The sequence below is a fragment of the Hipposideros armiger genome, unplaced genomic scaffold, assembly GCF_001890085.2.
Source record: "Hipposideros armiger isolate ML-2016 unplaced genomic scaffold, ASM189008v1 scaffold_27, whole genome shotgun sequence".
NCBI lineage: Eukaryota > Metazoa > Chordata > Mammalia > Chiroptera > Hipposideridae > Hipposideros > Hipposideros armiger.
In genome coordinates this window covers 1,125,006-1,138,128 of record NW_017731377.1, presented here as the reverse complement: position 1 = coordinate 1,138,128, position 13,123 = coordinate 1,125,006, and the positions used below count along the sequence as shown (strand labels likewise).

At 48.9% G+C, this 13,123-nt stretch overlaps 1 protein-coding gene across 5 annotated transcripts in view; it reads left to right on the top strand.

Annotated features, from left to right (window-relative positions):
• Positions 1–12,835, top strand: part of ZNF395 (zinc finger protein 395) — a 38,892-nt gene extending 26,057 nt beyond the window's left edge. For all 5 annotated transcript variants that reach the window (XM_019636180.1, XM_019636177.1, XM_019636176.1 and 2 more), the window contains 9 exons: positions 85–331; positions 1,736–1,968; positions 3,868–3,977; positions 7,245–7,480; positions 7,945–8,045; positions 8,807–9,092; positions 10,351–10,443; positions 11,317–11,420; positions 11,713–12,835. In XM_019636180.1, the coding sequence (XP_019491725.1) occupies positions 98–331; positions 1,736–1,968; positions 3,868–3,977; positions 7,245–7,480; positions 7,945–8,045; positions 8,807–9,092; positions 10,351–10,443; positions 11,317–11,420; positions 11,713–11,824 (1,509 nt within the window). In that variant the 5' untranslated portion in view covers positions 85–97 and the 3' untranslated portion in view covers positions 11,825–12,835. The remainder of the gene's footprint in view (positions 1–84; positions 332–1,735; positions 1,969–3,867; positions 3,978–7,244; positions 7,481–7,944; positions 8,046–8,806; positions 9,093–10,350; positions 10,444–11,316; positions 11,421–11,712) is intronic.
• Positions 12,836–13,123: the final 288 nt, after the last annotated feature.

The window sequence follows — 13,123 nt, the reverse complement described above, 5'->3', positions numbered from 1 at the left end:
CATGTAGGGTTCTGTACTAAAAGCTGCCTGATTCCTCCAGAAAATGGATTCAAGGACTTCATGTCCCCTTTTTTGTCTCCCCAGGAAAGGCAGCAGCATGGCCAGCGTGTTGTCCCGGCGCCTTGGGAAGCGGTCTCTCCTGGGAGCCCGTGTATTGGGGCCCCCTGGGACTGCCCCACCTTCGGAGCCTCAGGCGGAGCTGCTGGAGGGGGTGCCTCCCCAGCCCTTCCTTGCATCTAAGGACACTTCCTGCCAGGAGCAGCCCAAGGAAGTCCTCAAGGCTCCTGGCACCTTAAGTCTCCAGCAGGTGGCCTTCCAGCCTGGGCAGAAGGTAGGTTGATATCCACGTGGACAGGTGTTTAATCTTTCCAGGTTTGGGGCTGGCAGGCCACTGGTGCCCTGAGTGACAGGCTGGGAACTCTATGGGCACAGGTTTGTGCACAGACCTTTCCCTTGCAGCCCTGGGGGCCCTTGGACAGTGGGCTTCTCGAGAGAGTGAACCATTACCAGCAGACCCAGGGTTCTTCCACAGCACTGCTGGCTGGAGGAAAAGCTGGCAAGATCTGACGTCTGACATCCTGGGCTTCCGCCTACTCAAAACCTCAGCTGCAAGCAGGGCCAGAACTCAGTTTCTCTTAATGTGCCTCAGCGTGCAGCTTCACAAAACAAAGGAAAGAATCTCAGGTGTATAAAAGAGAGAGAAGGTTGTGTCTCTGAATTACCTTTAGATATTTTTCAAGAGAGGGAGGTGTTTGTTTAGTCAGAATACCATTTGAATTTCTTTCCCAGTGTGTTTTCCCCTTGTGACAGGGCCCAGCCATCACCTGTATCTGATATTATCACTAGGCCCAGGTACGTGGGCTTCCCTTTCATTGTCGTCTCAAGGGCCCATAAGTAGAGACTGTCTTCGGTCTCCCTGCTGAGGCTTCTGTTGTCCAGGCCTCGATTTCCAGTGGTAAGGTGATCTTGACCCTTGAGAGAGGTCAACCTACCTCTCCACCCCTACCACCTTGTCCCCAGGTAGACTCAGAAGTCTCTGAAGGGCAAAATGCAGGGTGAGCAATTCAAGGCAATTGTTGGGAGCCAGCAGATATATAGGACTTCAGAGACAAGGCAGGTCAAGAAATCAGGAGGACGGACACAGATTCCAAAAGGATTTCAGTGGAGAATTTAATCCATTTACGTTTAAAGTAATTATTGATAGGTAAGGACCTACTATTGCTGTTTTGTTCATTGTTTCCTGACTGTTTAGTAGTTTGTTTTTTTCTTCCGCTCTTTGTACCTTCCTTTATGGTTTGCTGATTTTTATTTTGTAGTCTATGCTTTGATTAGTTTCTCTTTATCTTTTGCATATCAACTATAGTTTTTTTTTTCTTTGTGGTTACTACAAGGCTTACAAAAAACATCTTATAGTTATAACAGTCTATTTTAAGATGATAGCACCTTAGCTTCAATTACATAGAGATTCCAAGTTCAGGAAAAAAAAAAAATCCCAGAAACTGACATGTTCACTTTCTCCATATAGAGAGTTTATAAGGATCTGTTTTGGAAAGAACGAATCCACTGTGTCTTGTCTGGGTGCTCAGGTGGGAAGCAGATACCTGGGAGCATCTGCTTGAATTAAGATGAATGAGAGAACAGTTTGTGACAGGTGATTCTGGCTCCCAGAACGTAGGGCATATGGGATGAGCACCACCGAACACTGATCACTGGTTGCTGTTTTTCTCCCTTCTAGGTTTATGTGTGGTACGGGGGTCAGGAGTGCCCAGGACTGGTGGAGCAGCATAGTTGGGCAGAGGATAAGGTGACTGTCTGGCTGTTGGACCAGAAGTTACAAATCTGCTGCAAAGCGGAGGAGATGTGGCTGGCCGAGCTGCAGGGCCCCGCTCCCCAGGTGCCACCTCTGGAGCAGGGAGCCCAGGCCTCAGCCTATAGGCCTGTCTCCAGGAACATTGACGTCCCAAAGAGGTTTGTGTGGGAGAACCTGGGCTCTGAAAGTCACGTGGGTGGTGAGGTATGGGGTTGCGGGATGTCTTGTGTTGGGGAAGGAATGTGGAAGTCCTAGGTGTCTAATTGTCAAGATATTGGACAGATGGGACACAGAGAGAGGAGAGGGCATCTTTTAGAAAAACCCAGAATGGTATCTTTTCTTCCCCATAACTTGATGATGGGTGACTATCTTTGGTTTGACTAAGGGCTGTTGTTTTTTTTTCCTCCCTTTATGCTTCAACTAAAATTAGTTCTTTGTTTTTCATGATGAGATGAGGGAGAAAATGGCTCAGATCAGGAGCCAGCACACTTATTCTGAATGGGCCAGATAGTCAATAACACAGGCTCTGTGGGCCAAGCAGCCTCTGCCACGTGACTCAGCTTTGCTGGGGTTAGTGTGAAAGCAGCCACAGACCGTATGGAGACAAATAGGCACGGCTGCACGCCAATCCAACTTTGCTTATGGACATTCAGGTTTCAAATTTATATAATCTTTGTGTGTCACATGTCAAGAAGTGATATTCTTCTTTTTGATTTTTGGAATCATTTACAAATTATAAAACCATTCTTAGCTCATGAGCCGTACAGAAAACAGGCAGCCGGCCATGTTTGTCCTGCAGCCCAGAGGTGGCGGACCTCTGGCTTAGATATTCCAAACCCTTGATCTTGAACGAAGACTGTGTATCTCACTTTAGAATTTTATGATACAATTTTCCCCTGAGAACACTTATATATATATCCTAATTTCTATGTTGTGTGTACTCTGTGTACACGGATCTTTTAAGATTAGAAAAGACAACCTGCTGATGGAGATTGTCTTATATACAGGATGTGGAAGCAGTTAAGCCCCGTTCCACCTCTCTTTCTGTGTTCGTCTGCGGGTGCTCTGTTATCGACAGTGCGTGCACCCAGTATATTGAGCCCAGACCAGAACACTATTCGGGATGGTGAATTCAGTGGAATGTTGGCAGAGAACTTGTTTTCCTAGTCTGTGGACATAAAAATACAAAGATCATGTCAAAAAAAAAAATAGCAGGCGGGGGGGAATGCTAATATGTTGAATATTATTAGCTGCTTCAAACCCAGTCACATATTTTGGTGGCTCTGAATTGTAAAGAATGGATTAATACAGTCCTTTGGAATAGATGAGCCACCTATACTTATACTAATACTTTAGTCTTAACTTATAGACAGCTCTAAATTTACTTCCACATAATGTAACTGTATATGGATTTTAAAAAATTACACATAAACTTTTATAGGCCTCTGCTGTGTACAGCATTGAAATTCGCATCAGGAGATTTATTTTAGTGTTTCTGGTTTACTAGCTCATTGACCTATTTACCAGGTTTTGTTGATATTCAGAAGCTCACAGAATACCTAATCATTTTTCCTGGGGGGAGGGGAAGGAATTGGTTAGTGTAATTGTTCCCTCTTAAATTTGAATGTCGTTTGGGGAAATGAAGGTAATTTCAGGCTTTTGAATTCCAGCAGGCATCTTTTATGCCCATGCTTTATTCCATTGCTTCGGCTCTTCTCCCTTTCACCCCAAATAAAATTCTCTATTTTAAGCTGCAGAGTTAGCGTTAGGAAGTGAATTCAGAGGAGAGTGGAGCTGCGTCTGGGTGTTAGCATTGGAATGGGGACCGACTTGCTTATACTTATGCTGGGGTTAACTGGTACTATAAACGTAATTCAGGATGAGTATTTTTCATGAAGAATGAGGAGAGACCTTCATGCTTTATATAACGTACTCACTGGCTGATTGGAGTGTGTGTGTGTGTGTGTGGGGGGGGCCGGGCAGTCCAGAAATATAAGATGATCACGTGACCAGCAGTCTCAGGAAGTAACCTCTGGCCCTCACCCTCTTGAATCCAGGAAGTCGGATGCAGTTGAAATGGATGAGATGATGGCTGCCATGGTGCTGACGTCCCTGTCCTGCAGCCCGGTCGTGCAGAGTCCTCCCGGGGCCGAGGCCAACTTCTCTGGTGAGGAGGGGGCCCTTGTTGGGTTCTGGGTATGGCAGAGGCCCGCGACTGACTTCCTCTGCTTTGAGCAGCTAATGGCCAAAGGACTGGCCTGGCGATAGGATTTTGGAGTCTCTTCTCACTTGCATCCCAGACTGGCTGAGGGACATTGAGTTAGATGCTTCCATTCTTTTTCCTCAGCTTCCTCATCTGGGGAGAAGTTTCCTGGTGCATTGTGAAGATGATTGAGTACGGGGCTGAGCCACACTGGCCACTTGAGTAAGTTCTTCTGTGGGAGTAAGTCATTGAGGCACTTTGGTGGGCGCCTGAAACAAGGCCAGTAGAGGAATATTTAGTTCACAAAGGTAGAAACTTACTAAATGATCCGCTAGTGGCCTCTGAAGATTCATGCCTCTGTTCCAAGTGCCTAATTCAGCCTTGTAAATTAGTGTGGGCCTACAGGCCAATGACCTGGAATAAATGAGCTGAAGTCTGAAATAAATCTAATTGCTTAATACAAAACAATAGCATGACTTCACAGCAAATTTGTAAATTAAAAGAAAATTCTTCCAGTGCGACCCCCTAAATACGTGATCAGTAACATAGGAGGAAGAAGGGTTGCTGGATATTAATAGTCTGATGAGACTGGTAGTGAACCTGAACTTTTGTTTTTGAAATTCGTTATAGGGCTGCCTAACTTACTCCCAGGGAATAACTTTTTCATTGGTGAGATTTAACTGAATTGAAAACTACTTAAAAGCTTGTAGGAAAATATGGAGTTAGCTCTGAACATATACCATAAGGAAAGGGGCCTTTGCAAGTATCCCTCATAAGCAATCTTCCTAGATAGAAAGTAAATTTAAAAGAGTGATAAAGCCGATTCACTTACTTTACCCAAAGCCGGTCATCCGTGATGAGGCTGCTAGAATAAGTCCTTGTGTCTGATGGCACCTAGTGGTGACATGTAGCATTGTGCACCTGCTCTGTTAGCGTTTGGTGCTACGCAAGCAAAATGGGGAGGAAAGGAGTCAATTTTAAGTTCTGAAATTCTATAAGTATAGGAGATCCAGGAGGTTGGTCAATAGGAGGAAGATTCAGAGAAGTGTCATAAAAGGAAAGAAAATCACTGACTCCACTTCCCATCAGGTTGTATGTGCATGTGTGTGCAGGGTATATATATGCCCATGTACACACATACCCCAATGCCAATATATACACATCTAACTGATAATATGCCATGATGCTGATATCTGAAGTCCCTTTTGGACAAAATATTTTAATTGTGTATTAAAGACTTCTTTCCATTATAATATATTTCTAATCTTGTGGTTGAAGTCAGTGGAAAAATAAGGCTTCCTTGGCAGCTAATGATGCTGAAGTGTTTTTGCAAGGTGAGGTCTACACAACAACCAAACCCTTGCTCTAATCGGGGTTACTGTCTGCACAGAAGTGACAATTCCCTTTGGCCTGTGTACTGTTAGGGTGGCTCTGTGTGTGTGTTTGTGTGGCGAATAGAGGGGATGACACGTATTTCGTAGAGGCCGCCATCAAGCCTCACTGCTCTGCATTTGCAGGGGAGCACTTTGTTTTCATGGGATAGACCGTTACCCTGCCCCAGGAAATCTTAGGATCTACGGTTCATTTATGTTCCTCTTACAATGCATAGATTAATTTACGGTAGGAGCTTATTGCTTTGTTTTATAGTTTTCTTCCTTTGTGTGCCCCTTGGCCAGTTTCAGCGTTTGAGCCATTTACATGGTTTTCTGTGGAAAACAGCTGTATTGTAGGGTTTCCGCCCTTTGCCTGCCCTTTATCTCCAGCATCCTGGTCATTCTAGATGTAGCATTCTGCTCCCTTGCCCTTTTCTCCCTGAGTGGACATGTGTGGGGGCCCTTGACCTGTTGGCCTACTGGTGGGTCCTGAGTTCCTCCCAGAATGCTTACCCTATTTTAAGACCCATGTGTAGATGTCATAAACTCTTGGTTTCCAGGACGTCATAGCTTTGAGACTTGATAGTGATATTTACGGCGAGAAGAGTGCATCCATCCCACTCTGTTCAGGCGGGCTTCTCCGAGCACGTGCGATTTCACTAAGGAGCGCCTGCATGGGGAACCTGGAATGCTGGAAGTCTTATGTCAGGGGTCTAGATTAGCCTAGAAGCAGTTTGGAACGTGGAACAAGGTGAGCGACAAGCAGTAGGGTTTTTATCTTGGCCACAAGGGATGTGTTAGTTGATCTCAGAATCCAGGGTCAGGAGGCCGGTGTTGGGAGTTGGGGCTTTCGGGTGTCATAGTTTTGTTTGTTTGTTTTTCCCCCCTGTAAAACAGGATTTCAGACTCTTCTATACTGTAAATGAACCTGAGTTTATGGAAGAGCCTAGGTTGGGCCTATAGCAGTCTGAAGACAGGCAATTTAAAAACTGAAACGTTCACCTGTTTCACTGTGATCTTCCTATTCAGACGCACTGCTGGGAGCAAGGCAGCAGGTTCAGGGCCACATCGGGCATAAGAGCGTCATGTCGTCTATAATGGTTCTGAATTGCTCTCAGAGCTTATCTTTCCTTCTCTAAATATGTGACTTACGGATAAAAGCAGGAACCACCTGGGCGGTAGCTACCTCTGCTAAGTGTTACTCGTCCCAAATAGCTTTAAGAGCTGGCTGAATGGTTTTTTTCTTACATGCAGCTTTTGATGGCCTTGCCTGGGTTTAAATGATCGAAAGGCATTTTTCAAGAAAGCCTGGTCAACAAACTCTTAACCTGGACTTTCTGTCCTACTCTGTGGGGGAGGCTTCCCACGTGGTGTGGGTCTGTGCATGTTCTCACCCACCCTTTTAGGCCTAGAGGCAGGAGAGGCTCTCCCACCACCCGCCTTTTTTTTTTTTTAACATATAAAGTGAGAAACACATTTTAATTAGGCTATCTTTCTGTCAATAATATACAAAACGAAGTTGCAGTGTGTGTCTGTTGGTCAGTAATTATCAACCTGGCTATGGCAGAAAACTCCCACTGGAGCGGAGCAGGGCTACCTAGCATTTCTGCAATGTAGGGACCCAGTTGGCATTTTTACCAAAGCTCATAAAGGGGAGGTTTTGGGTTTTTTGTCCCCCTGGAGTGGCAAAGCCAGGCAGAGCCAGAGCCAGGAGTTGGATTCAGGAACACAGACTCCAAGCTAGAATTTCGTGGTCTCTGACCCGGGCTGCTGTGCAGAATCTGGTGTAGACAGGGCCATGCCAGGAGGCCTGCTTGGGCACAGGCCTGTGAGCACCCCCTGTCTTCTCTCCGGCCAGCTTCCCGCCAGGCCTGTGACCCATGGAAGGAGAGTGGCGATGTGTCTGACAGCGGCAGCAGCACCACTAGTGGGCACTGGAGCACAAGCAGTGGCGTTTCCACCCCCTCGCCGCCCCACCCCCAGGCCAGCCCCAAGTACCTGGGGGATGCCTTTGGCTCTCCCCAAACTGATAATGGGTTTGAGACCGATCCGGATGCTTTCCTGTTGGATGAACCAGCTCCACGGAAAAGGAAGGTACATGGTGCAGTGTGGGCGCGAGCTCAGGCTGGTGGAGCTGACCTCTGCGTGAGGCCACTCATGGAGGCGACGTCCTCGGCGTGCTCAGGCTCCATCCCATTTCAGTTTCCCTTTGCGGCTTCCGTTCCCTCATGATATTCCCAGGAGTCCTCTTTAGTGCCAGCTCTTTTCCCCTTCCACCTCGGCCCCAATTCCTGCCTTCTTTGCCACACTCCTTCAGAGGCCTGTGCACGTGAGGTTTGGCCCCCCGGTGGGTTTGACCCACAGCACCAAGCACTGCTGCTGGCCACCAGGCCCATCTCCCGGGCCCCTGCATGTTAGTTTCTTTGGCTCCAGAGAGTTCCTTCCCTAGAGCGTTTCTGGGTTCTGTTGGAAGGCAGCTGAAGTCCCCCCGGGGTGAGGGTGAGAGCGGGGTGAGGGAGAGGAATATATCCTGATGACCCCATCTCCCTTTCCCCTAGAACTCCGTGAAGGTGATGTACAAGTGCCTGTGGCCGAACTGTGGCAAAGTTCTGCGCTCCATTGTGGGCATCAAGCGACACGTGAAAGCCCTCCACCTGGGGTAGGTATGGAGCCCAGGGTTTCTGCCTGGGGTCCCGCTCAGGTCTCCTGCACCCTGCTGATTCCGTGACCCACGCCCGGACCTCTTCCAAGACAATGACTAGCCGAGAGCACCACCTGGTGTCTGTTCCTGGCCACTGTGCCCAGTAAAATAGCCGGTGGGAGAGAGATCTCGGCTGGGAAGGCAGAACCCTCCGCCCGAGGTGAATATTGATGCTGTTCATGAGAAGGGAGCTCCGTCCTCCCTGTAGATGCATCTTCTTACCTCACTGTAGGAAGCAAGGTGTGTTAGTTCTGGGTAGAAATAGGGCGTTTTGGTGAGACCCCTTTGCGAGGTCTGCACCTGCTTTCCCTCGGGGACCTGGGGCTCCATTAGCACTGCCGCCCCGGAGCCCGGGCTGTTCGTGGCACAGGAACTGGCTGACAGCACTTTCCCTCGAGGAGAGAACATGGCCACAAGCGGGGGAGGCCCAGACAGGTCCCGTGGCAGCGCTCCAAGGCAGATGACTCCCACGGAAGGCGAGGTTTGCTCACACTCTGTGAGAGAAACCTTTGGTGCCAGGGGACACGGTTTCTGTTGATGTGCAAGCATGTCCCCCCCTGCGACACTACACTGGAGCAGACTCCTGGGTGTTCTCTTGGGCTCCTTCCCTGACTTGCTGGGTGGCCCTGAGCAAGCACGCCCTCTTATGCCTTGGTTTCCCCCGTGTGTGAAGGGAGGCCACTTGTCCCCTATCATCAGTATGTCTTCCTCCCACAAAGGGACACTGTGGACTCGGACCAGTTCAAGCGGGAGGAGGATTTCTACTACACAGAAGTGCAGATGAAGGAGGAAGCTGCTGCTGCTGCTGCTGGCGCCCCCACAGCGGACCCAGCCTCCACCCCCAGTGTGACCAGCCCGCCCCTTGCCATTCTCTCACCACCTCCTCCCAAAGCCCAGCCCTCAGGCCCGGAACACCCTGGGCTGGAATCTTACCTGCCCTCTGGTGCTCTCAGCAAGTCAGCTCCTGGCTCCTTCTGGCACATCCAGGCCGACCATGCATACCAGGTGTGGGGCTGGGGCATGCTGGGAGCTCAGCTTTGTGGGCCGGGTGGACGTTCAGTGTCTGACCTGTCAGCAGCTAGCCTGATCACAGGACACTGAGCAGCACCCTGATTGAAGGCTGAGCTTTTTAGCTCAATCGCTCGTCTTTCGCTTCTACCAAGAAGAAAAGGAAAATGACTTCACACTCGATACATGTGGGAATTCCCCAGTTCATCAGTGGCTGTCTTGAGTGGTTATTAGAAATCTGGCGAAATCGCTGATGGATTGCACTGGGGAATCCGTAGCGCATTTTTTGTTTTGAATACCTACTGTATGTCAAGCAGTGGGCTAAGCTTTTCCTGTGGAAGAGGAAGACAGAGTCTCTGACCTTGTGATATGTGTGGTTTAGCTAGAGAGAAATGGATATGAAACTATGATTAATTATAATAAATAGTTAATGTACCTTACTAGAGGGATTGTCGTGGGTACAGGAAGGACCACGCTATTATGCCTGTGTGGTTGGAAAAGTTGTCATGGAGGGGGTGACCTTTAGGATGGTCCTCACTGCCCATGGTAGTTATTCAGTGAATGTACAGCTTGCTGTGTGCCACTTTTTCTTAAAATCCTTTTATGCCTACGGCTTGATTTTATCAGACTCTGAGCTGATTTGCAAGTTAGTCATTCAAAAGCAGTGCTGTCAATCAGAAAGCCTTTATAAAATGAGCCAACTCTCCTCCTCATTAGAATGAGTGGTCACTTAGCTATTTCATGTTTGGCCAACTTCAGGTGGCCCTTTAGGCAACTGACCAACTCTGTGAGATGGGGCCTGGAGAGTGTGGCTGGTGTTTTTACAAACAGACTTAAACCTGGAAAGCGTTGCCACTTCCAGGTGGTTGCTGGGGACACCATACACTTTATGCAGCAATGTCACCTGTGCCCAGAGGCTTTGGGACATCTTTGGGGAACTGCCTATAGCATGTTCTTGTTAGGTGATCCAGCCAAGAAGTTAATCCGCTGTGATGATTAAGTCATGAGGCTAGCAAGTATACCAGCTCTAAGAGGGGTTCCCCCAAAAGATAAAAAGATTGGAGCCTGGGACTAAAGAGGCAACTTCAAAGAGTTGGGTGCTCTTATATTTCTCTTGGGAGGAATAGCCTGGTGTGTAGTAGTTTCCGGTTAGAGATGCACCTTTGCTGCAGACCCTGAAGTTATAGGGAGGGTGGGTAGACTCTGAAAGCTTCCTGAGCTGGGGCCTGGGCTGACCCTCTCTTGTCTCCGGCAGGCCCTGCCGTCCTTTCAGATCCCCGTCTCGCCACATATCTACACCAGTATTAGCTGGGCTGCTGCCCCCTCCACGGCCTCTTCCCTGTCTCCGGTGAGTGCGCCCATCTCTGAGCCTGTCAGCACTTCGGGGCCCTGGAGCAAGCCAAGGGCCCTTCCACACATCACATACCCAGTGCAGGAGGCCGTCTCCCCACACTTGCTTGCATCAGCGCCCAAACTTCTCGAAGCTCTCCGTGTACCCGGCCCCTTACCTAGCACTCCTCAGCTAGTCACAGCCCCGCTTAGAAGGTGGAAGGAGGGTGCTTACAGAGGAGGACCCAGATCAGTCAAGTGTATTGCCAAGAAAAATCATGATGTGAGGCCGGGTCAGTGCCCTGTTTAGCCGTGCGTGTCTGTGGATGCTTGTTAAGAAGGGAGAGAATGTGGGAAAGCTGGAGAGGAAGCGGGGGAGGCGGGCAAGAAAGAAGGTAGGAATTTGTAGGGGGCTGGGTAGGGTAGATCAGAAATCTCGAGGCCACTATGAACCAGTGCCTTAGGTTGCTTGCCTGGAAACTAAAATAAATTGAAAGTCACTTGAGCCACACCTAGTAGGTTCTAGTCTTAAATATCGCCTACAGGAAGGTATCGCACGTTGTAAAGCCTAAGTGCCCGAAGGTGCCATTGAGGCAGTGTAATCCTTCCTTTTTTGTTACGTATGGTGACTCCATCTAAATCTGCAGCAACAGTCTCTAAGGTGGCCAGGGCAAGTGGCCCCTACTGTATCAGGAGCATGGCTTAAAAGCCTACTCCTCAGTCTCTGGCCGCTCCTCCCTACCTGGCCCCTGCGCACCTCGGCCTGGAATAACCTTCCAGAGAAGGCATTCTGGCCTGGCACAAGGAGGGGCTCTGCAGGCGTGGCTGCCTGCCCTGCAGGATGGTTCTCTCACTTTTCACCTGTGCTTATGGCCCTTCTTTCTGTGCCCAGGTCCGGAGCCGGTCGCTAAGCTTCAGCGAACCCCAGCAGCCGCCACCTGCAATGAAATCTCACCTGATTGTCACTTCTCCACCCCGGGCCCAGAGCAGCACCAGGTGAGACAGACAGTTTGCTTCCGTGGCCTCCCTCTGGCTTCCGTCCTTGCCATCTCCTCTGCAAGTATGGACTCCGAGTTCACCTGACCCTGGTCTCTAGGGTTAGTCCCCCGAGCAGGGGCAGAGTGTGTGCAGCCCAGCTGGATACGCTGGGTGCTGGGGAGGCTCTCCTTCTCTGGCCCCTTGGGCTCCCACCCCTTCTAGCATCCGCTTGTTTGCTCAGCCTAACACCTGGCCACACTCCAGGTCTAACCACCAGTGTGTGACTGTACCCTCATTACTCTCTTGGCAGGAAGGCCCGCGGGGAGGCTAAGAAGTGCCGCAAAGTATACGGCATTGAGCACCGGGACCAGTGGTGCACAGCCTGCCGCTGGAAGAAGGCCTGCCAGCGCTTCCTGGACTGAACCTGTCGAACCTGAACCCATCTAACCGGCTCCTCCTCTTTGCGCCTGGCCTGATGGCAGCCAGATGACAAAAGGCAGACGTGTGAACCCTCAGCAGAAACCTAGAGATATGAGTGGACACTGGGAGTTTGGGCTCTATTGACTTAGGTTTAATGCTTAAAACCTTTTTCCCTCCCTTGTGGGAACATTTTACTTTATTTTTTAAAAAAGAAACGAACCTATTTTTTTCCCCTCAAATAGGAGAGAGCCAAAACTGACCAAGGGTATTCTGCATCAAACCGGAGACCAAAGAATTAATTATCTTCCCTTTTCCACAACCCCTCTCTCCAGGGGATTAGTTTGCATGCATCAAAAGAAGGAACAGCTCATTCTGTTTCCTGCTGAGTTGGTGAATTCTTTGCTTTCTCAACTCTTCCAGAAGGGACTATGAGCAAGATGAATTCACTTTTCTTAAAAAAAAAAAAAAAGTTTCTGGCTGATGACTCAGAGAGCAGGACCTGCTGTGGGTGGGATAGGATGAGTTGGGGTGTCTGGGTGATTTTCAAGGTGGAGCCAGTCGCCTTCTTTACCTGAATCATGGACAAGGGAGAGCTTGTCCTTACCAAGCAGCTTCCAAGGAAGTAAAAGGAAAACCCTTTCATGGGGACAGCTATTTGAATCTGGGTCCCCACAGACGTTGGGTGGTATCCCAACAAATATTGTGTGGTTTCTTCTCAAAGCCCATACGAATAGGTTTTTATAAAGACTGTCCCCAAATAGCTGAGCCAAAAGGCTAATATGAATTCACTTTTTCAAATGTGGCTGTTAAACACTACCTTGATGTTCTTTCCTCTTGAGGAAAAGCGAGAGGGTTTTGGTATCTGTGAAAGCTCTCTGCTGTTATCTGAATGAATAGACTCTCTCTTGAGTTCTCTCCCTCCAGTGATGGAAATGACACCTCTAAAACACTTGTTGTTTTTTTTTATGTTATATTCAGAAGCCATTATCTGATTAAAGTTCCCTTTTATTTGGGCGGTAGTTTCCTCTTTGTCTCTGGTCTCACCAGGGATTTCCCCATTTCCCTCCGAAGGCTGCAGGCAGGGCTGGCCTGGGGGAAGGAGAGAGAAGAGTTCAGACAGAAAAGTAAGTGGCAGCTTCCTTTGATGGAGGAGTTGACAGGTCCCCCGATATTTGATGGGCTTACCTCCCCTCTGGGAGCAGTCTGATCTTCCTTAGGTGACAAGTAGGACAGAACTCTTCAGTCAAGGCAGGAGGCTTCTGGATTTTTTTTATCAGCCTTGGTCCAGTCTGGGTGATGAG